This window comes from Nelumbo nucifera, chromosome 3, assembly GCF_055504915.1.
Source record: "Nelumbo nucifera cultivar China Antique chromosome 3, China Antique-T2T, whole genome shotgun sequence".
NCBI classification, from domain to species: Eukaryota; Viridiplantae; Streptophyta; class Magnoliopsida; order Proteales; family Nelumbonaceae; genus Nelumbo; species Nelumbo nucifera.
Window position 1 is genome coordinate 104,728,915 of NC_142651.1, and position 25,206 is coordinate 104,754,120.

The window sequence follows — 25,206 nt, forward strand, 5'->3', positions numbered from 1 at the left end:
TGTGAAATATGAACTGGAAGTAACCAGACATTCAAGGACTTAGGTCTTACACTATGTGAATGTGACCATGCTTAATAGGATGTCTCACCTGAGATTTTGATGCCAAATTAAAATGTGGTCAAGTTTAACCCTCGACCCAGAACTCAATGTCCAGATGTTGGAGCAGCCCTATTAGTCTATTTAGTTGATCAAGTTTCTAATAGTGCCTTGCACCAAATAAAAAAGTTTTAATAGTGCAACTGTGAGTACACTTTCATGTTGACGAACCTGGTTATTCTCCTTCTGGACCTCAGGCTTTGTTCTGTGAAAAAAAGAGCATCTTTATTTTATTTTATTTTTTTCTAGAGCATTTGCCAAAGAGAAAGAATCAACTGCATGCACCACTACCACTTATAAATTGTACAAAAATATGTATACAAAAAAGAACCGTCTTTATTTCTCCTTTACATTATACAGGCACTGTTTTCTTCATCATTTTCTAATTCACTGATTAATTGTTCCATCATCTTCTTATACATAGGCATATAATGGTCATTTATCATAGTTTTTGAGAGACGGAGTTTACTATACAGGTCTCGAGGAGTCTCATAAATACCAACACGTTCCTTGTTGGAACCACCATTGCCAGAATCAGTTGTGTCAGGTGGTATGGCAACAATATGCATGATTCTACCAGGTGGATAGAAGCGCTGGGTTTCTGAAGCATCCAATGATGTGGTAGGCCTCTTTTTTTCTACTGCATCAGCCAACACCTCCTCTTCTGCAATTTCTTTTGCAGCTGCAGCTTCTTCTTCCTGGACCTGAACATTGGCTTCAATTTCCTGCCTATGAAGTTCCTTCTCTAGCTCATACCACAACTCCCCTTCTGTCATCTCCTCAACTGTGGATGTACTAATTACACCCTCCACAGGACAGAGCTCCTCATCTTCCTCTGTCTCATCATGCTCAGGTTGTTGCCCCCTTGAGCAACGAAAATCCAGTTCATCTATTACTTCAGTCGCAATGCATTCAGAAGTTCTTTTAGATATTAGAGGAGAATCTGCCGCATGTTCTTCCTCTTTGGTGTTTGATGTTGAGGCTACAACACGGCGACGGGCACCCATGCATGACCATGATGACAGAGAAGAGCGGTTCTTGACAACGGCCTGAGCAACATTTTGTGCTCGTTTCATCACAACCTATATTCAGCAAAGAGATTTCATTAGTAATACATTGTAACAACTGGGAGGATCAAAAGTTCAAGGTCAAGGATTAAAGGTAAAAGGTGCATGTGATTTCTTAAAATGAGAATAGGAATGGGAAATCCAATCAAACACATGGATTTACCTATATGAGCCTAACAGCAAAATAAATTATTTAAATCTATGTAAACAGTGTCAAACACTTGCAGAAACTGTCTAGTTTATATAGCATTTAATGACCATATATCCTAGTACGGAAAAAATTCAGAAATACACAAGACATATTATTTATAGGTTCTGTATCTACAATCCCTGAAACAAATATACAACCTGAGTACTGTTGGAGACAGGACGCAGAAGTGCACCAGCACCCGCAACCCTTGCTCTTGCACTAGCTATAGATGGTAGACGAGATCCCAGAGCAGTTGCAGACCGATAGAAAACATTAAGAAATCTTGTATGCTCAACTCGATCCCGGAGATCATTTAACCAAGATGATGTCGTGACCTGCAGGGAAACATAAACAAAACATTTTTTCTTAAGAAAAAACATGGATTGGAAGGAAGTCCATGATATTCAAACATTAAATATATAGGTTTTGGTTTTCAAATCAAGTTGGGGCGTTTAATGAAGCACAATCTAGGAATCTTCAACATTGAAATAAGCGAGTCACTCTCAACTTCCTTTGTAATAAATTTCGGCCATAAAATACTTGTTGTGTCATTATAATTTCTTCTTTATAAAGACCTTTTAGGTGTGATATAGGTTGACATGGATAACAGGCCTAAATACGTGTGCATTTTGTATCTGGAGGGTAAATCTACATTTGTCTATAATACTATCAAAGAGCCAGCGCAATGCTGCTCACCCACTTTCCATATACAACTTTGATTTGCAAGAAAGGGTGATAGTCCCTTTATATAAGCAAATTCCTGAATTTTAAATTCCTTGCTAGTTGATGAAGACAATGAAGCAAAAGTTATGTGCTTATAGAGATCAATACCCCTATCAGGCCTGAACAAGCTTAAGAAAATGTCTCCTCCATAGCATCTGAAAACTCCCATACCCCATTCGCCAGGATTACCCAAACTACGGATGTTAAAGTTAAGCTTCATTTCATTTTGTGGAGGGGGTATTCATGGTAACATATTTCTATCCTTTTTTTTTTGACAATGACACTGCCACTACTTTCCATCCTCTTAGAATATCTTCAACCATGAAACATGAGAAATCTTCAGTCTTCACCCATTGAAAAACTATGATTTTATCAGTAAGGTTAAATTTTAGTGTTCATTATTAAGATATTTCCAATTTCCAAATACCCAATTACTGGTTTGCTTAGGGGGGGGATCTCCGACCAACAGTATTATACCAGACTTGAACCATTCACGGGGAGATGTTCCCCATGTATGGCTGTAGTGTCTTGTGCACAGGATAATGGCCAGTGTTATGTGGTCAGCAGATCCAAACTCATAAGGTCCAGGTCTGCATACATACGGACCTAACTATTTTAATACCCCCTATGTCCAACCCAGACCCCATATCACATGCATTGCACTTGGCTTGCAACTAGTACATACAAAAACAACATTACAAGCAGCTATTTAGTAAGGAAAAGAATTGATGCACCTCAGAACGAAGATCATCAACAGAAGCAGCTGAGAATGTTGGCACCAGATCAGAACCATTTATGATAGTTGTAATGAAATGCTTGCCTGATTCTGCTAATTCCCAAGTCATACAGGCAGCTGCAGAATGACTTGTCATCAGTACTCTTATTGACACAAAAGGTCCCAAGTCTCAACCACTAAAACTTCACAACATCATATGCCATAAAACTTGCATAGATTTTTTCAGGAATGCCACATGAATTCATCCAAGCACAAGTAAATAGCATATATAATGATTACATGTGATGTAAATCATACAAAAATCAACTTTAGACTTACAAGATTCAATGGTTATAATATGGATGTATCCAGAATGAATGCTCAAAAGCATGTGACATTGAAAAAGGCAAACAGGTGCACTTTGCTCAAATAGAATTCTATTTGATCTAAGTTATGCCTTTCACTGTGGACCCATTTAATAATAAAAAATACACCATACTGTTATATTATGATCTTTTAAAAATATGTCACTTCTCATAACCTTTAAAAATCCCAACATATGAAGATTAACATACTAACATTCAGCCCATCCAGAAGCTTAAAGTCCAATGAACATGTTATATGAATCAAACCAAGAAAAATCAATATAATTTGCATCGCAAAATTGAAATTCAGACTTGAGGATGGAAAGAAGAAAGGAATATGGGGCCCTTGCTTCTAGGAAGTTAAAAATGATGAACGAGGACCTACTTATGAAATGGCTATGGCAGCTCAGTTCTGAATAGCAAAGTTGGTGGGGAAAGCCTTATAACTGAGAAGTATGGTTTGATCAATGAAGGCTCAGGCTCTAGTTTTGACATTCAGACTTGATGATGCTTGGTCTGGAAGAGCCCTGGAAAGGCTACTCAGGAGCTTCAGGGAGGGAATCAAGCTGAAAAGGGTTGTAGCTCCAAAGTGAAGTTTTGATTGGACCCTTGGTGTAATGAGAGACCCCTCAAGGAGCTAGGGTGTTCATTCAGTTTGTTCAGTTCGGTTCAGTTAAAATCCAGAACCTAACTAATATTTCGGTTTAACTAAATCCGTGAACCAAACTAAACCGAATTCAAATTGGTTTGCTTTAACTCTAAAATCGGTTTTGGGCCCATGAATCTTTGCTACAAACAGAAATTGTGAAGTGGCACAATAGCAACAGGCATCTAGACTCCATCGTCGACTTCAATGCTGAGAGAGCAATGCTGCCCATCTTCCTCAGCGACCTGTCACAAGACAAGCAAACAAGACCTGGTCGAAGTCATACTAGAGTTCAATGAAGATGATTCCATCATCGTCCACAACTGTCATACCAGAACCTACTCTCATACCAATCATTGACCGGAACTTTTCCATAACAACTAGGATCCACCAGAAGTTCCCATGGCTGGGATCCCCTCCACACAACCATACTCGGAGCTTGAAGAACTCACAACAATGACAATGTCAGCTTGGGATGCCAGAAAATTACTGTGAAACTCGAACTACAAATGGCATACATTTGTAGCAATTGCTCCAGCTAATTGAGATTGGGAAGAAATAAACATGCAAATAAAAGGAAATTTTAAATCAAGAAGGGAGATAGAATTTTCAAGAGATGGAGAATTCTCTATGAAGTCAGTGTCAAACTTTATACACAAAAGAAGCACATCTAATGACCAAAAGTATATCTATGCATTAAAATATATCTATGCAATATCAATATTAATTGTATAATATCTATGCACATCTCTATGAAGTCAGTCTTGGACTCTTGACTGATGTATTATCAATAAAATTGTATGATATCTATACATCCCGCTAAATTAATAGTAGACGATCAAAACTACAATCAGCCTTGAACCCTAATAGATTTCAGATTAGGAAAAGTAGAAGAAAAGTAGAAGAAAAGAAAGAGAAAGGAAGAAAAGAGAGAAGAACTGGAGAAAACAAAGGTTGAAAGAAGGGACAGATTCAAAATGATCTACCGCCGCTACTCTCTTAGTATTTATAGGTTATGTTCAGTACATAGGGAAAATGACAGATCTGCCCTTAGTACTTACATGACAAATAAAGCAAATAAAAAACTGAAATAAATAACAAACTGACCACCAACTGACACTACCATGACTGAATCAAATAATTACACATGCTATCCTACGAACACAGTGGGAAACACAGCTGTGGGGCCCACATCAATGTTCTCTACACTCCCCCTCAAGTTGGGAATAGATATTTATCATTCCCAACTTGGATAGGTCTGCCTCTAACTTCTTCCTTGGTACTGCCTTGGTGAGGATATCTGCGAGCTGCATATTGGATGTGATATACGAGAGACACACTTCTTGTGATGAGACCCTCTCTCGCACAAAATGTCGATCAACTTCAATGTGTTTAGTTCTATCATGTTGCACCGGATTGTAAGCTATATTAATAGCCGCCTAATTATCACAATACAGCATCAAGGGCTTCTCATAATCAATACCCAACTCTTCAAGTTGTGATCTTAGCCATAGGATTTCAGCCACTCCGTTAGCCATTGACCTGTACTCGGCTTTAGCACTAGAGCGGGAAACAACACTCTGCTTCTTACTCCTCCAAGAAACAAGGTTACCTCCCACAATGGCACAATATCTAGAGGTAAACCTCCTGTCATCAACACTCCCAGCCCAGTCGGCATTTGTATAGACCTCCACCTTCATGTGATTATTGTTCTTGAACAGTATACCTCTACCCGGGCATCTCTTCAAGTATGCTAATATTCTCTCTGCCGCAAGAAGATGAGTAGTTCTAGGGGAATGCACGTACTATTTGACAACACTAACTGCATAACTGATATTTGGCCGAGTGAGGCAGAGATATAGGAGCTTTCCAACCAACCATTGGAACATAACTTTGTCTTCAAGAGGCTCCCCGCCCTCTACACTAATTTTGTGATTCTGTTCAATGGGTGTATCAGCAAGCTTAACACCTAACTTTCCAGTTTCCGCCAACAGATCTAGAACATATTTTTTCTGAGAGATAAAGATCCCTTGTTTAGATCTAGCAACCTCAATACCCAAAAAGTACTGTAGTGTACCAAGATCTTTCACCTCAACTCTTGATGAAGGAGCTGTTTGAGGGACTCAATCTCACTACTATTATTTCCTGTCACTACAATATCATCCACATACACAGCAAGCAGGGTCAGAGAGGAGTCCACCCTCTTAATGAACAGTGTATGATCTGACTGGGCCTATACATAACCGAATTTCCCAAGGGCTAGTCTGAATCTATCAAACCAGGCTCTAGGTGACTGCTTCAAACCATACAATGCCTTGTTCAGTCGGCAAACCTTCTTACCTGTCTTTGTATCATAGAATCCAGGAGGCAACTGCATGTAGACCTCTTCTTGTAAGTCTTCATTCAGAAAAGCATTTTTAACATCCATCTGGAACAAGGGCCAAGAATAACTTGCTGCAAGGGATAACAGAACTCGGATGGTGGTCATCTTGGCTACTGGGGCAAAGGTCTCCAAGTAGTCTATACCATAAGTCTGGGTGAACCCCTTTGCAACCAGCCGGGCTTTGTACCTTTCAATGGAGCCATCAGCATTATACTTCACAGTAAATACCCATCTACATCCAACCGGTTTCTTTCCTATGGGTAGGTCAACTAGCGCCCAAGTATTATTTTTCAATAGGGCATCCATTTCAACTTGCATTGCATCTTTCCACTCTAGAACTACTGATAAGGCTTCTTGCACTGTTCTTAGAATAGGGACATTGGCAATGGAAGTGAGATAGGACCGGTAAGAGGGAGATAGGCGATCACAGGATAAAAACTGGGAAATGCAATGAGCTGTAGATGTGGTGCAATGCCGTTTCCCTTTGCGGACGGCAATAGGGAGGTCAAGGTCATCCGCAGGAGGTAAAATAACAGTGGAAGGTGTCTCAGTGGGCTCTGGGACTGTAATACCTGGATTTGGAGATGCAGAAGGAACTAGAGCTGGCCTGGACTGCCGATGACTGGGATCAACCTGCCTACATTGCCTGTGATAGACTCACAACTCCTGATCCCTCCGACCACCCTCACCATTACAACCTTCATCACCCAATGGAATAGGTAAAGGAACAGCCCCACTCCCACTGCGCTCCCCCTGAGGAAAAAGACCCAAATCCCCACTCTCACTGCTCTCCCCCTGAGGAGAAACCCTAGGATAAAAGGGTGTCTCCTCAAAGAAGGTGACATCCATGGAGACAAACTTCTTCCCCGAAACAGGATCATAGCAGCAATAACCCTTTTGAGTTTGTGCATAGCCGAGGAAAATGCATTTGGAGGCCTTAGGGTCAAACTTGGAATGATGGGGCCCGAGAAGCTGAACGAAACAGGTACAACCAAGGTTTTAAGGGGAACGGTAAACAACTCCTCGTCTGGGTATAGAAGGGAAAAAGGGGTTTTCATATCAAGAACCCGGGAAGGAACCCGATTAATGAGATATACTGTCGTGAGGGTGGCATCACCCCAGAAGCGAATAGGTACATTGGAGGTAAACATAATGCTTCTAGCCACCTCCAAGATGTGCCTATTCTTCCTTTCGGCAACTCCATTCTGCTGTGGTGTATGAGAGCAAGTGCTCTGGTGAATAACTCCATGATGGAGGTAAGAGGTCAATGGCTTAGCAAAGTATTCCTTTGCATTATCAGATCTAAGAACTTTGATCTTGGCCCCAAACTGGGTTAGAATCATCTGATGGAAGTTTTGGGTCAGAGCAGGAACCTCATCTCGAGAACGCATAAGGTAGACTCAAGAAAAACGGGTATGGTCACCAACAAACAACAGAAAATATCTGTACCCACCCATAGAAGGGATGTGATATGGCCCCCAAACATCAGTATGCACAATATCAAAAGAATAATTACTCCTTTTATTACTTAAAGAGTAAGATGTTCTACAATGTTTGGCAAGCTCACAACTCTCACATCTCAACTTTGACAACTCAACAGACTCAAATAAAACAGGAAACAAACTCTTCAAGGACCACCGGACTCACAAACTGAGAAATAAAGGACTTCTTATCCATTGGCTCTTCCCAACAAGAACTCTCTCCGAGCAGATAGATCCCATTTGTCTCACGGCCAGTCCCAATCACCTTCCTCGTCTCCAAGTCCTGAAAAACACATCGGTCAGGGAAAAAGGTTACTGAACAATTCATATGTTTGGTAATACTACTGACTGAAAGCAGGTTAGTATCAAGCTTAGGAACATGCAAGACCGAAGATAAAGAGATAGTATCTGATAACTTGATGTCACCCTTGCCAGAAATGGGAACAAGAAAGCCATCAGCAATGGATACTCTATCTCTACCGGAGGACAAGTGATAAGTAGTGAGCAATGATGGCAAGCTAGTCATATGGTCGGTTGCACCTGAATCTATTACCCAACAGTGTTTAGTATTACCTGGAGCTGAAGCATGGTAAGCTGAGGCTCGAGTACCTGAATGTGCAAAGGCAGATGTGGCAGGGGCCGTTGGTGACTAAGATGACTGAGTTGAACTCCCAACTTCCTTTTCCAACTGTATTAGGGCAGCCCGAACTGCAACTAAGGTCTCTAGGGGTGTGTCTTTTGTGCCTGACATGGATGCTGAATCAGTATTCACAGCCACATGAGCATTACCCTTCTTATTTCTCAGTTTTGCTGGGACCAAATGAGGATGCAGCTTCCAACAAGTATCTTTTGTGTGCTTGGGTTTCTTGCAATGTTCACATACCAGGTCCCGTTTATCTTCCTTCTTCCTGTCCCTTTTTGGATCACCCCCTGACTTAGGTTTAACAGCTGTCAGGGCTGGGGAAAGAGGCTGAGGTTGCATCATGACTTTCTGCCTGGTCTCTTCACTATGCACCAGGGAGTATGCTTGAGAGAGGGTCACACTATCTCTGGTCAGTATCTGTTGCCGCACAATGTCATATTCTGAATTCAGGCCAGCCAGAAATTCAAACACCCTATTTGTCTCGACTTGCTTTCTATGAGTCTGTGCATCTCTGAGACTCTCCCACTCAAGAGTCTCTAGGTGATCAATCTCATGCCACAAGGATTTCAAGGTAGAGAAGTAGACAGAAACTGATTTCTCTCCTTGTTTAAGACTATTCACTTCACACTTCAGTTCATAGGCTCTAGCAACATTAAGGGGTTGGGAATAGGTTTCTTTCATAACATCCCATATCTCCTTGGCTGTCTTGGCCCACAAGTAATTTCAGTTGATATGTGGCTGCATAGAATTACACAGCCATGCCATAACCAAGTAGTTCTCTTGAACCCACTTGGTGTACATCGGGTCCTCCTTGGAAGGTTCTTTCACATCTCCCAAGAGGTAGCCCATTTTCCCCTTCCCCAAATAGCCATCATGGCTGATTGGGCCCATTCCAAGTAGTTTGACCCGTCAAATCTCACAGTTGTAATCTGAAACCCAGTTTCAGATATACTACCATAACAATTGTTCCCAAAACTATCTTCTCCCTGATTTTTAAACTCCATCTTTGGTCAAGAATCAGTAGGTACGAACTGTTAGGGTCACTACAACAGAAAACAGCACTTGGACAGTCGATCACAATCAGAAATCAGTATGGAATCAAATGCAGGTCTGATCTGAAACCAATCTGTAATCACGGTATATGCATGAAACTAGTGCAGGTCTGATCTGAAATCAATCGGCAACCACAGTATATGCATGAAACCAGTATAAATCTGATCTGAAACCAATCGGCAATCACAGTACCAAGCAGTCCGTACAAGTTTTCACCCCCTAAAAGAGCTCGAAACCAAAAAATAGGTCTGAAACCAGCTTAGAGAGCAATCTAAGATGCTGGAACAGAATTAGGGTTTCAATCGTAAGTCTGAAATAAGTGCTCAGCCGCACTTTCCAAGCAGTCCATACAATTAGGTTTTGTCGTAGGGTCAATGTGAAACCCTAAAACTGATCACCTCTAGGAGAAAACCCTAAAACAAGCACTTTCCAAGAGGATAACAAGAGTTCGGCCCAACAGAAAGGTTTGCCGCAAGGTTAATGTCAAACCCTAGTATAGAGAGAAAACCCTAAAACAGTTCGGCCGCTCCTTCTAGATAGGTCCAACCTATCTTAACTGATAGCAGTTTCTAGAAAATAAATAAGACTTACCCAGAGAATGTTGTTCGCTACTTTCCAAGGTTGCCTGAACCCTAGCCTTCTTTGATTCTTCCTGATTACCAACACTCTGCAAGCCGTGGCAAGTCTTCAACAGCTGCGAACCTCTTCTGGTAACCTCCAAGAATCAACCAACATATACTTCTTCATAAACTTCCAGCCCTAGATAGTTCTCATGTGGTCGGTTGGACTAGACTCACATGAGAAACCCTAGATAGATAGGCTCTGATACCAAGTAGACGATCAAGACTACAATCAGCCTTGAACCCTAATAGATTTCAGATTAGGAAAAGTAGAAGAAAAGAAAGAGAAAGGAAGAAAAGAGAGGAGAAGAACTGGAGAAAACAAAGGTTGAAAGAAGGGACAGGTTCAGAATGATTTGCCACCGCCACTCTCTTAGTATTTATATGTTATGTTCAGTACATAGGGAAAAGGACAGATCTGCCCTTAGTACTTACATGACAAATAAAGCAAATAAATAACTGAAATAACAAACTGACCACCAACTGACACTACCATGACTGAAACAAATAATTACACATACTATCCTACGAACACAGTGGGGACTACAGATGTGGGGCCCACATTAGTGTTCTCTACATTAATTGTAATATATTTTTTCATATACACCATTGAAATATATAGTTTCTATGTATTTATATATTATGTGTGGCTATTTGACCATAAATTTAGTATTATTAACATATTTATGGAATTTGTATGTGTTTCCCTAGCATATCCAAGCATTTCCATATTTTTCGTCCATATCCATGCATTTCCAAAGTATATCCATGTTTGAGTTGTCTGATACAATACTCAATGTTGATACTTCGATCCTTGGTCATATTATAGAACATTCTTCAGTACCCTACAATAGAACCTTCCTAGGAAATGGTTGTGGAGATACCCCCTTGAGACGGAAGCTACTTGGATAACCATCATCAACAACAAGTACGGAAGGAATGCCAATGGTTGGGATAGCAAGGTCCACTTGAACCGGGTGAAAGCAACTAACCCCTAGAAAGGCATCTCTTCTACCTATGACCTCTTCATTGCTTTTGTTAGGTATCAGGTGGGAAACGGAAATAAAATTAAATTTTGGACTGATCCATGGTGGGGTGAGAATACCCTTGCTTTTGTTAGGTATCCTTGTGGCTTCGCTCTTCACCCTCGGAAACCAACTAGAACTTAAACCTCAAAAGGCCCTTGACCAAAGGATTTGGAAACTCAGTCCTGCTGGCAAGTTTTCTACTAACTCCTTCAAGGTTCTAGTGTTGGAATGATCAAGGTTCACCTTTTCCGGTCAAGAAGGTTTGGTGTTCATATATCCCCCTAGAGTTTCATTTTTTTGTGTGGGAGGCATGCCTAAAGAAATTAAACACTTGTGATCTGCTTCAAAAGATGTACAAAGGCAAATTGCATATCTCACCCCATGTTTGCTCTCTGTCTCCATAACGGAGAGACGGTTGAGCACCTTCTCCTCCACTACCCTGTAACGAGGAAAATTTAGTGTTATTTCCTCAACTTAGTAGGTTATAGCTGGGTTTTTCCTAAACAGGTTGTGGACCTTCTGTGGCAATGGCAAGGCAGAGGATTACCAAGAAGAGAAAAACTGTACTGGAGTACAATGACTCACACAGCGTAGTCAGGTGTTTGGGAAGAAAGAAACAATAGGATCTCTGGAAATAAAGATAGAAACATTGAAAACCTGATTTCCTACATTACTTTTTTGTGTAACCTTTGGGTGGTTAATTCAGGAGTGTTCAAATGCTTCTCTTTAAATGATCTTCAAAGAAATCTAGTAGAAGTCCTCTACTCTTCCCCAAGGAGTGTTATAAATCATAGACATTATTCTAGAGAGGAGGGAGTGATGACACTACGCTTTGATGGAAGTGCCCAAGGATCCACAACTCAAGCAGGAATCGGTGGTGTAATCCGAGTGAGAAGGGGGAATATCTGTTGGACTTTCAATGGTCCAATAGGGAGGGCTGGTTCTACAAGGCAGTGATCTTAGCTGCACTTACAAGGATTCGTTTTACCAAAATATTAGGCCTGTCCTCTGTAACCATTTAAGGTGATTCTTCCAATACAATAAAATGGCTAAGGGAGAAGGAAGGAGCATAGTTGTCAAGGCGTCGCCTAGGCGGCTAGGTGCCCTTGGCTGGGCGCCTCGCCCAAACGCCTTGACTTTTAGCAACTAAGCGCCCGCCTAGGCAACAAAAATGACAAGGCAGGCGCCTTTTATAATATCATTTATATTGTTGTATCTTATTAATGTATGTGTTAATACATTTTATTATATGCTATATATATATATATATATATACACACACACACATATATATATATATATATCAATTATACTTTGTTTTAATGTTTTACTATTGAAACTTAAAAGATCGAAGGGTTTTGAGAAGAGAAAAAGAAAGTAAGAAAGAATAAAAAAAAGAAAAGAAAGAGGAAAGAAAGAATAGAATAATAAAGTTATTTTTTCTATTCTCTCTCTCTCTAATTAAATAAAACAGAAACTCCATCCTTGTTTTTCTTGCTATTTTACTTTCCATCTTGAATATTTATCATATAAAGTTGATAACCATCTTTAGCTACTAATTAATATGAATTTTCTCTATTAAATACTTATTATAGTAGTATTATTTTTTAAAATAATGAAATTAATATATGTAAAAGATTTTTATCTTTTAGATGTGATGATTTGCCACATTTTTAGAGGAAATTTAATGTTCTTAATAAAGAGAATTACTATTTTTTCAATTAACACCATGCTGAATGGTATATAAAACTAGGAAACTAGCCAAAAGTCAGATTTTTATATTAAAAAATTTTTATCACCTAGGTGACTAGGCAGCTAGGTGCCCCAGTGTCGCCCAGAATCGCCTAGACGCCTTGAAAACTATGGGAAGGAGGGCCTTGGAAGCTAGCACAATTGTTGGCTGAAGCTAGAGATATCTTGGACTCAATGAATGTGAAGCTGTTTCAGATTCCTAGGGAGCTAAACACTGTAGCTGACAGCCTAGCTAAATCACGGGCTTATAGAGAAAATTTGTTTAGTGAAAGAACTTTGCCTTTGTAATTCTGCCTCAGCCTTTTCTGGTTTCTGTACATTTTCTTATGTACCTTTTGAGTGAATAAATTCACAGTTAATTTTGCTCAAAAAATAAAAGAACATAGGATATGCTTCTTTGCATGGTCCCTTCTGCAATGCACCACACCCACATACACACGATGCATGCATAAAACACTAACACCTTTTATCATGATTTCTCAAATGCATTAGGTTTCTATCAAGCCTTTCCTTTTTCATAAAACACATGATGTAGGCCATCTTTGATATGAAACTAATGTAGGACAGGAAGGAGAAAGGTCCTAGGATGTAAATTGAATGGTGAAGGGGCTAAGTAAATTCAATGGCAAAAAGAAATTAGGGTTAACACCTTGGGTGGCCTAAAGTTGGGGATGTTTGGCATCTTTGTAAATATCATTCCTTCTTTGTTCTAATCAATAAAGTTATGTTAGCAACCAAAAAAAAAAAAAATTGAGACTTGGCATAAGGGCTCAAGTCAACGAGGAAGTTGACCAAAAGAAGCTCCTAGATACTTTATAACTAAGAAAAACCCATGGATAAACCCATAAAGGCCTTCAAATATGAATACCAACCCTTAAATTACTTTAAATACCCACTACTACTAAACAAACAAAAAAAAAAGAAATAACTCCAAGAAAAACCAAGGGAAAATTCAAATTACTAAACAAGTAACACCCTATTAATAAAATGGACATAACTTTCTATCAAAAATACATTGGATTTACAATGAGGAAAAAAAAACATTACATTTACAATAGATTGGTCCCAAATTCATGCAAAATGGACAAGTTTTGAAAATGTGAAGATTATGCTCAATTAAAAGTTACATGGTTGCATCTTCAATATACCAAAATTCTCGAAGTACTCTAATTAGACTCTTTAAGCTATTTTGACCCTTAAAAATGACTAAAACCTCTTCTTGCAATACCAATACACTAGAAAATGAATTTGAAAAGACCAAAAAAATACCAAAATCCAGATCAACAAAAATAACAAAGCTGCCATTGGTACAAGAATATAAAAAACCTTGGTATCTTCTTCCTTGGCTTCTTTCCCTTTATATGGGTTTGCACTAAAAAGTTTAAGAAATCTGCACCATAATTTCAAGAAAGATAATAGAAGGTTCTTAAGCTACTTCAAACCATTTAGAAAATTATTGAGTGACTTCAAAGCATTCAGAAGAATATTAACCGTAGAACTATAACAAGTCAAAACAAAGAAGAGATCACTTCTTGTACAAATGAAGATAAAATGCTTCCTATTTCAGCATTTACATCGTCATTACTAGTTGATAATTTAGTTGATACTTAATAGTTCTTAGTGACACATGAAATGAAAAGAAATAATTACTTCTAGCCATGTTTAATCCAATATCAGGACTACTATTAAAAACTAAACTTCTGATCCTGAAATAGACCATTTAATGATTGTAACACCAAATGCAACAAACAGGAAAAACACACCTGATCATCATGTTATATATACCTGCCTAGCAAACAAAAAAGTTACATGTAATTGGCCCATAAATACAAACACAACATTTGGTTGATACTTGCCTGGAGCAAATGTTACACAAGTGCCTGAAAATATTTCTTTACGTTCTCGAAGAATATATGTTAAGAGTGCAGCTGTTCCACCACCCAGTGAATGCCCAACAATCTAAAAGTTAAATTTATAAAAAAGCCATTATTACCATTTTCATAAACTACCCTAGTACTTTTTGGAAATACATATTAGAAATTCTTGATGAGGAATTGTGCATTATAATTACAGAAAAGAATAACTATAATAGGAAACAAGTATATTCACAGAAGAGGTTGCAACTTGATTCACTGAATAAATTAAAGCAAGTGAACATAGGGCATTTCTGAAAGAACACTTTTGTAATCTTCCTTTTCTGTTTTACAAGAAGACATATTTAAGTTCAACTCAATAAGGCCATATCCCAACCATATGGGATAAAACAATTATGCATTCCATGACTCTGAATCATGATGCCACATCCATTTTCAAAAAACACCATGTCAGTTGCTTTTGGCACAACATAAATATCTTGTATGGTTAAGTTGGTTTCAATGTTTTAAAAGGCACAGGAGGCTTTTTATTTATCAAAAAAAAAAGGCACAAGAGGCTTACACCCCGCGGCACGCTTCTAGGCAAGGTGTGGGAGAAAAACCTCGAGCACATGGTGGAGGCATGCATACACGAGAATATGCCTCTAGTACAAAGGAGCGTACGGAGACATATGCCTTTGTAGCACTTCTCTTATGCCTTCTTCCTCTTCTTAAGGAGGCTTACACCTCTTGCGTTCTGAATCAAGCCTCACGCCTCAGGATTTCATGCCACTGTATTTTAGAACATTGGCTAGTTTCACCCATCCGTGTAGGAAATTTAGGGGAGTAGGTTGGACTTCAACTCCCCCTTGGGGAGCTTTGGGGGGAATTGTCACACTCTAGAAAGAGGAAATTGTAGAAGCATGGAGGAATTGATAGGCAGATTTACAGTCTCAATCAAGTTCAAGAACGTGGAGAATGGCTTTGTATGGGTTCTAACCAATGTCTATGAACCTAACTCTTAAAGAGAAGGGAATGAGTTGTGGGAGGAGCTTTATGCAATCCAAGGGCTTTGGAATGTTCCGTGGTGTTTTGGAGGGGATTTTAATGTAATAATTAGATTTTCAGAATAGACTAACAACCCTCATCGAATAATCACAACCAACATGAGAAAGTTTAATGGCTTTATTGAGGATTGTGAGTTGAAGGAAATTACACTTTTGCAAGCTAAATTTACTTGGTCCAATTTCCAAGCATCTCCTCTTTGTTCCAAATTGGATAGTTTCCTATTCAACACAACTTGGGAGAGGCCTTGGGAATCCTTGGTATCTAGAAATTTGCCTAGGGTTACCTCTGATCATTGTCCCATCAAATTAGGTTCAAAATCCTTTGTCACTGGAACTAGACCGTTTAGGTTCAAAAATATGTGGCTAACCCATCGGGATTTTGTGAATAAGGTGAAAGAGTGCTAAGGAAAGGAAATTGGGAGGGGGAGTAAAGAGATTAAGATCAAGAGTGGAATAGGGATCACTTTGGGAGATTGGAGGAACAGAAGATGAGTTCGATCACTCGGATAGAAGATTTGGACGAGAAGGAATCCAAGCTTATATTGTCTAAAAATGATAGAGAAACGAGAAGACTACTAAAAAGGGATCTTGAAGAAGTGCTTTTGAGAGAGATCAGCTGAAGGCAGAAGTCTAGGCATAGGTAATGCAAGAGCTGAATAATCAAATATTGAATTTTCTTAATTTTTTTGTATTTTTGGATAATATGGGTATTTTCGTCATTTTAACTAGTCCCATGGGACTTGGGCTACAACATCTTGTTCCTCTAGTTTAGTAGGGCTACAAGCATTATTTGATTGGATTGCTATACTAGACGAACATTTAGATTGGCACGATATGTCTGAAAAACAAAGATTTAGATTTGCACGCATGAAGCTCGCGGGTATTGCTGAAGTATGGCGGAGAACTCTTAAGCAACGACTAGAAAATAGAGGTGAATATCCTATTATCACATGGGCAAAGATGAAGATATATTTGCAAGAAAAGTACATTCCACAATACTTCCATGATGATCTATATGTGGAGCTGACTAATCTCAAGCAAAGTAATGCAATCTGTAGTTCAATATATGCATAAGTTTGATGAATTATATATTAGATGTGACATTACAGAAAGTGAAAGGCACAAATCAGTTCATTTCATGAATGGACTAAGGGGTGATATCAAGAATGAATTCGCAACTCTATCTCTAGGATGGGCATCGACATGCAAGAAATCATCTTCTTTATCTTCAACTTTGTACTTTCTTCTCATTGGCTTCAAATTCTTTGTTGTAATCAACTGCTTTTCTCTATCTTAAGAGCCAATTCAAAGGCATGATCTAAGTCATAAATCTAAATTATAGACAATTCATTCTTGATATCACCCCTTAGTCCATTCATGAAATGAACTGATTTGTGCCTTTCACTTTCCGTAATGTCACATCTAATATATAATTCATCAAACTTATGCATATATTGAACTACAGATTGCATTACTTTGCTTGAGATTAGTCAGCTCCACATATAGATCATCATGGAAGTATTGTGGAATGTACTTTTCTTGCAAATATATCTTCATCTTTGCCCATGTGATAATAGGATATTCACCTCTATTTTCTAGTCGTTGCTTAAGAGTTCTCCGCCATACTTCAGCAATACCCGCGAGCTTCATGCGTGCAAATCTAAATCTTTGTTTTTCAGACATATCACGCCAATCTAAATGTTCATCTAGTATAGCAATCCAATCAAATAATGCTTGTCTGTCTTCATCTCCTTTGAAATTAGGCACTTCCCTTTCTCTTCTAACATTCTTGAAAACCTTACTCCTATAGCCACATTACTAGATCAACTTTCTTCCACCAATTTATCAAGTAAATCAACCATAGACCCTTCATATGGTTCAAAAACCCTATCATCATTGATTCTAGGCCCATGAGATTGTTTAAATGATACCCTAGGCTCATAGAATTGGTCACTTTGTGGAACATGGTGACTAACCATTAGCTCTGATACCAAAACCGATGCAGTGAGGCTAGAACAAACTATCAGAAAACATAAACGAGAGAGGAAGAGAGAGTAGAAAAGGTAGAGAAAGAGAAAAGAGAGAGAAATCCCAAGGAATCACTCTAAGGGGTCCTAGAATCACTCTAGGGCTTGTAGGAATCACTCTATATAGCAAGAGAGCTCTTAAGAAATCTTCATTCATTCATTAGCTTCAAGAGGAAGAGAATACATCTATTTATATAGAGTGACTTGTGGCCCGGAATACTGTTCACCATAATTACAAAAATGCCACTCATTGTCTTGTGCATCAAGAAACACAATAACTTTCTATCTACTAATGCAAATAAATTGAAAATTGAAAGATAAGTTAAAATGACGAAAATACCCATACTATCCAAATATACAAAAAAATTAAGAAAATTCCATATTTGATTCTTCAACTCCTGCATTAAGTTGCATAGCAGGTATCAACTTGGAGGTGAGGGAGATTAAGGCTATTGCAGAGTGTCTAGATTGCTCCGTCTCTTCTTGGCCTATGTCCTATTTAGGTCTTCCGTTAGGGGAAAATCCTAGGGAGAGTAACTTTTGGACTCCAATGGTGGAAAAGTTTGAGAAGAAACTAGCCTCTTGGAAGAACTGCATCTCTTTGGGGGTAGGATCACTTTAATAAAGGCTACTTTGGCGAACTTACCCACTTATTTCTTGTTTGTCTTTAGGGTGCCACCTAGGGAAGCAAAGAAGCTAGAGAAATTAATGAGATATTCCCCACGGGAACTGGGACAAGACAAAAACGATCACTTAGCTAGGTGGGAAATTGTGTGCATAAGCAAAGAGGGTGGATTGGGCCTAGGAAGGGTGGTTGAAAAAAAAAATAGCATTGCTAGGAAAATGGCTTTGGCACTGAACATTGGAGAGAGAGAGAAAGAGAGAGGTTATGGCATGGTGGTGGAAAGTATCCCATGGCAGTTCAAAGAATGGGTGGAATGTTGGGTGTATCAAGACGGGCTAATTTGGTAGCACCTTGGAAGGCCATTCACAACACTCTTCCTCAATTTCTCAAATATATTAGGTATGAGGTTTGTTCTAGTAACTCTATTCGCTTTTGGGAGGATGCTTAGGTGGGAAACAACCCCTTAAAAGACCTTTTTCCCCTTGTTATATTCTGTTTCTCTTTATAAAAACGAATGGGTATCAAAATTTGTTTCAACGTCAGGAACCCCTTTGGCTTTGAATTGGGATTGTGGCTTTCATAGAAGGTTAAGGGATATTGAAATTGATTCTTTGTCTAATTTTCTCTCCCTCGTCAATCAGCTTTGTTTTGGACCCAACTTAGTCAAATAAGAGGGTGTGGGCTCTGAGGCCCAAAGGGACCTTTACTTGTGCCTCTTAATTTAGGTCTCTTTGCCTTTCTCCGAGTCATCAGTTGCTCCCCTACAAGGAAGTTTGGTGTAGGCGGACTCCTCCAAAGATCATGGCTTTTTGTTGGAAAGTGTACCTTGGGAAATTAAACACTTTAGATAACCTACAAAAGAGAAGACCTCTCTCGTGTATTTCTCCCAACTGATGTGTTCTCTATAGAGCCCATGGGGAGGATTGCTATCACTTATTGATTTCCTATCCACTTTCGGAAGAGTTGTGGGTTTGGCTTCTCTCATTGTTTTGGGTGTAGTTGGAATCTACCAACTTATGTATGCATGATTTTTTACCACTCTACCTTCTCTTGGCCCAAAAGAGGGAGAATTATGCGGAGATGTTCTCATGCAGCTTTGCTATGGATCTTATGGGAGGAAAGAAATGCCAAATTTTTCCAAGAAAAGGAGGAGAGGAGCATCCTAGAGTTGAAGGATTGTGTTCTGAATAGGGCTACACTAGCTAAAAACCACGGAGCTCTTTCAGCAATTCTCCTTTAGTGACCTTTGGAGAAACTAGTTATCAATAGCAAGTTGCTCCTCCACTAAAGATCAGGGCAGCTGTGAGGTGGCTTCCCCTGTCTGCAGGATCTGTGAAGCTTAACTTTGATGAGAGCAGCCTAGGCAATCCACCTGGGCAGGGGGGGGGGGGGGGGTTATGGAGGGGTAATCCTTCTGTACTCGGGTCCTCTGGGACATGGAGATTCTGTTAGGGCAGAATTATTAGCTGCTGTACAAGGGGTTCTTTTTGAAAACCAGATGGGTGTAGAGCAATTGATTATTGAAGGGGACTCAAAGGTAGTGGTGGGCTGGATGAATAACCCCCAGAATGCTGTTTGGTGTTACAAAAATGAAATCAAGTAGTTCAAAAGGCTGGTAAGGAATATGTCTACTTCTATACAGTGGGTGGGGAGATCAGAAAATGCTTTGACAGATGTGTTAGCCAAGCAAGACCTTTTCTGGGCTCAATTGTGATCTATGTTGCTTTTTATTTTCCTTGTATCTTGTTGGGGGAAGCTGCAGCTCACGCCTCTCTGAGGGTTGTATGAGCTTTCAATCTCAAACCTATTTATGATATAATAAAATTGTCATCATTTATCAAAAAATTACATGTTTTCTACCTCAAGTATTTCACATGAATTCTTTGGCAACAGCAGGCTTTAGCAATAGTGACCCTGCACTTCCCAGTCCTGGAAAAGTGCTTCCATTCATCAGTCTGAAAATGGAAAGATAGAATTAAAATGACCTCCAAATTTCACATTAACTAAATTCTTTTAGTTACTACCACTTTCTTCTATAGGCTCAATTAGTAAGATCTGACTCTACTGATCAAAAAAGAAAAAAGATAAGTAAGCTATGAATCTAATAGATCCAATTTGTAAAAATGAGGTTTAAATTTAACAAAGACATTTCCATAAACCTGCTCTAATTTCCAAGCTGGTTGATAGTTGAGACAAGTCAACTTTCTCATCCACCCTAATAAGGATTTAATCTACTACTGGACACGATCTCTTTTCTTAGACTAACTTATGGACTTATGGTTATATGTGTATCTATCAACTGAAGTTTTACAAGCATGCTTTTGTTCATCCTTTCTTAATATGATAAAGTTTTTTGAGCAAAGAAACTGAAATTCTATGTGTTATGATCAATGTAGATGGAAAAAAAACATATGCATCTCCTTTCTACATTCCACTATTTCGATACTTGTTCTTAATTCTTTATCATTTTCTTAAAATATTGCACTTTGGCACAATACAGTGCACTCTGCCCTCATTTGCACTGTAAATTCTGTATATTAGTTATCATTCCAGTGGCAGAGGCACAGAGCCTGCAAAATTATAAATAGTTACACACATTAAACCAAATCCATAAAGCAATGGCATGCCATAGAAGTGATTCAACTCAACCAAACTAATAAATTATATGCATCTAGTAAGTTTTTTTTTTTCATTTTTATGACCAGTATAAAGACATACCTAGTAAGTTATGAGTTAAATCAGTGGATATTCACTACCAGAACATCTTAATTGGCCTTACAATCACAGCCTAATCAAATCAATACACATCATTTACATTATAAGCCCCTAAACACTTCATGGAGAATCCCCATTTGGCAGGAACTGAAGAGTAAAAACAGTGAAAATCAGAACATCTTTTTTGCAGTAATCTTTTCAAATTTAAGAGGTCGATCACAACTCATCATTAAGGTGAAAAGGCATTCTCCATTGATTCCAAGATGATGTCAAAAAGTGAGAAAAACTGGAAATGAACGTAGATATTATAGTGCTCCCTTAGACCAAAGATGCAATATATACCTTGACTTTGTAGTCAGGATAATCACCAAGTGCCTTAAGAAGGCAAGGGGTACTGAGTTTTGCAATCCAACGAGCTGCAGCAACCATCCCACAGTGTGCATAACCTAAAACTAAATTACTGACACCGCCTTCGTGTAAAATTGAATGGTGAAAAGGGACCACAGCCCCAGTTGCTGCTGTTAGTGTGTCCTTAATGCTATGAGTTCCCCGAATTAATAGCAAGAAGCATTTTGAACTTCTATCACGTAGAATTGTGAAAGCAGGCTTCAGAAGCTGCACATTATTGCATCAACAGACTGTGTGAGTTACAGCACAATGCCAGAATCTGTGAAGTGGTAGTTTTCTCTTTACTAAGAACTAATAGGAACATCAGAGATCCCTTGAATTTCAGGAGTGCAAATAAAGTGTCTAGGTTATTACTTACCCCTGCCTTGGGTTCTTGAAGAAGAACATCTTCTTGGGAGTAACCAGCAGACTCCAAAAATACTGGAAATGGCTTCTTTGAAAAAAGCATGCAAAATGTCAACAATCTGAGAAGATAGGTCAGTTCAACCAGAATTTCAGGACCTTTAAGCTGTAGAGAATTGCTTCCAGCATACACACTTGCAACATGTATGTCACCCTGCAACATCATACAATGAAATGGGATTCAATCAGTGCAAAGTCCATTCAAACAACCATCATAGTCTTGCATTGGGAATATGTCCCAATGAAATAAAGCATAGAAGTATGGAGATGTTCCCGATGCAAGGCTGTAAAGGCTCGAACAGGCCTTACATTGACTGAAGCCGATCCCTCATACAATATATCCAGAACATCTCAAATTGCATATAGGCTTTGTCATTAGACCAGCTTATGCAAGTCCAAAGTATTAAATATAAAGAGTATATAGCCCCATAAGCCGGATGCAGTATATATGTCAAACATAAGACGAAGATCTTAAAACACCTGGACCAACATGCCTAGTGGGTACCGGAAATTAGAATGCACCAATGTTCTAAGTTTAGGGCCTTAAAAGGTGGATTCTTCAAGAATTATGACCCAACCAAAATCCAAAGCCACGACCCACGAGTCATTTTCGGCACTTCTTTCCCTTTTGGGAATTTAAACAAGTAATTTCAAATGTCTCCATAAGAATACGGAATCATATTCCAGACATGGTACCATACAAAAACCAGAAAGACTTCAAGAAATAACACATAATTTCTAGATACAGGCATACAGAGGTGGGGAGGTGGGTTTGAACTTCCAAAGAGATCCCGTAAAATCAACGGGCAGAACTCGCGGATGCAATCGTAATTAAGCAGTCCAAAGACAAGAAATTGCAAAAGGGCGTGCTTACTTGCCGCCGCATGAGATAATTTATGCCGAAAGCCAAGTCCCCAATCGGCCATTTGCCTAGGGTTTCCGAATACGTAAATCTAAGTGTCTCCGATAACGTAGTGATCGCTTCAAACCACGTAGCAGGCGCTTGGGCAGGCCGCCGAGAGATTCTTCTCCTCCCTGATCGACTCGATTTCGAAAAGTCTCCGCTCCTATCCTCTTCCCCATCCTTCGGCGACAATCTCCGACTCAACACATAATACAGAAGCATCGCCGCACCGACGGCAGTAGCCATTGTCGCCGTCGCCATTAGTTTCTAAGAATCCCCAAGAGAGACCAAATCTTCAAGAATATATAATAAAACCGAAGATCTTGGGTGGGTGGAGAAACATCTGCTGTCGATCTTTAGCGCGTTAACATGAATAAATTAAGAGGTTTTCATCGAAATCAATATAAATATTAAAGTTAGCTAAAAATCGACAATTGAAAATTAAAGAAATGTAGGATTTAAAGAAGCCAATACAAAAGGTGGCTTGAAGCTAAGACCAGAATATCGCCTGTTGCATACAGAGAAAATGGATTCGAGTGGGAGAGGCTTTCTTCCTTTCTTCATAGGTGAATGAAACCCAATGACGAGAATTACTTGCTGTAACAGTGAGAGTAAGTAAATTACGGAAGTATCCATGTCTTTTAAAAATTGACGATAACGTCCTATCCAAATGACTAGAATACCCCTCAATAGAGCCCATAACCCCATCATGTGGTTTAACCAACGGAAGTTAATAAGCTACCTGAGCGGAGATATTACAGTAATTTCGACTACTACCAGTAAGTACGTTGGAGCTGGACTCAAGAGTCTAGAATTTACTGCCCAGAAGAAAAATCCGTTTATAATTATACCATTGAGACAGGATGCGCACGTTTAGCATCGGAAGACACCCCGCGTGCCGTGCGCCTACTACAACCAAAATACCCAATCAAATCAGGTATGGATGATACGGATTACGGACCAAGTGGTCAGGTCCACCACTGACAAGTGACAATTGTATAATATTTGAAACGGGTTCACTCGTCGGTTTGGTTATCGGGTCACCGCATCGCAATCGCATTTTGGGTCGGTGCGAGCGAGTGCCCATGAGTAGAGACTAGAGAGTAAAACCAACAGTGTAACCAGAAATCTAGAGTAAGAGAGAATCGGGTTGAAATGGATGGACCAAAACTAGCAAAATCCGGTGAGGGTTGACTTCCATTTTTCCATGTTACATGGCATTTGAGGTGGGCGTCCTACCATTACCATATACATACAGGACGAAGAGATGTTGACGATCCATCAAACCTTTTGCCACGTGGCAAAGAAGTTTCCTTCCCTCCTTAGGCCTTATCCGACAATTTTTAAATGGGTGAAAGTTGAAACTTGTAAGAACTCCTAGGCCCAATGAAAACCTTCCTTGCGTGGTGTTGCCAAAAGGGAACACTTGTGATAAATTGAATGGAAGTGTAATAAATTAATAATAGGGTTCTAATAAATTAGTAATATTTGTTTCTTGAAATGTACGCTGTTACGGCAGAGCTATCAATACTGAAATCGCAGATCCTGAAGTAAGAGTCAAGGGCTTTTATAGCTGATCTTAAAATGGCCAAAGATCTCAACCTTTCTTACATTTGCTTGGAAGGAAACTGCTTCATATTATTAGTCTATTTGAACATTCTATGATTGTTAGTCCTTTTTTTAGGACTGTTAGTCATTACCCCCTTTACGTCCTTAACAACTAGACCTGTTTATGGGCCGGGGCGGGCACGGGGCGGGGTGGGTTCGGGTCAAGTTTTCACTCTGTATTAACAAATTTTTTTAATGACCGAGTTCGAGCCCGGCCTTTATAAAAAGCCTGAAGCCCAGGCCTGGGCCCGAGTCCGAAATTTAACCCATGTTGTTACTACTACTGAAGCGGTTGAATAGAGAGAGAGAGAGAGTGAGAAAGAAATTATAAAGAAAAAAAATAAAAAATGTATATATTAAATTATAAATATATATATATTTATTTAATAAATATTATATTATTTATATATTTTATATAATATATAAAATACATATTATGTATTTTATAAAATATATAATGATGAGTCGGGCCAGGCCGGGCTTGGGTCGGGCTTTTTTGATAAATCCCGAGCCTAACCCGTAACATAATCGGGCTTACTGTGTTAGGCCCGAGGTCAGGCCCGCGGGCCTAATTACATGACCAAGCCCGATCGGAGTGCGGGCCGGGCCATCGGGCTACCTAGCCCATGAACAAGTCTATTAACAACTTGAACTTCGGCTGGATTAATCCTAATTAAAACCTGAAAAAGTTGGATTGAGTTGGGGTTTGATGAAGTTTGTATTAGAGTTGGGGTCGAAGAATATGAACTTGGCTTAAATTGGATTAGGGTTGAGGTCTTGTGCAACTCGACCTAAGCCAAACCCAATATCTCTTCATATATATATATATATATAT

At 39.2% G+C, this 25,206-nt stretch overlaps 1 protein-coding gene across 1 annotated transcript; it reads right to left on the minus strand.

Moving 5' to 3' along the window:
- Positions 1-390: 390 nt before the first annotated feature.
- On the minus strand, positions 391-23,350 carry LOC104598879 (lipase class 3 family protein). The gene is made up of 7 exons (XM_010261153.3): positions 22,734-23,350; positions 21,816-22,013; positions 21,392-21,664; positions 14,619-14,721; positions 2,811-2,929; positions 1,512-1,688; positions 391-1,178 (listed from the first exon to the last, which is right to left on the minus strand). Exons 1-7 carry the CDS (start codon positions 23,022-23,024, stop codon positions 444-446), a joined length of 1,896 nt encoding a protein of 631 aa, XP_010259455.1. The 5' UTR covers positions 23,025-23,350; the 3' UTR covers positions 391-443.
- Positions 23,351-25,206: the final 1,856 nt, after the last annotated feature.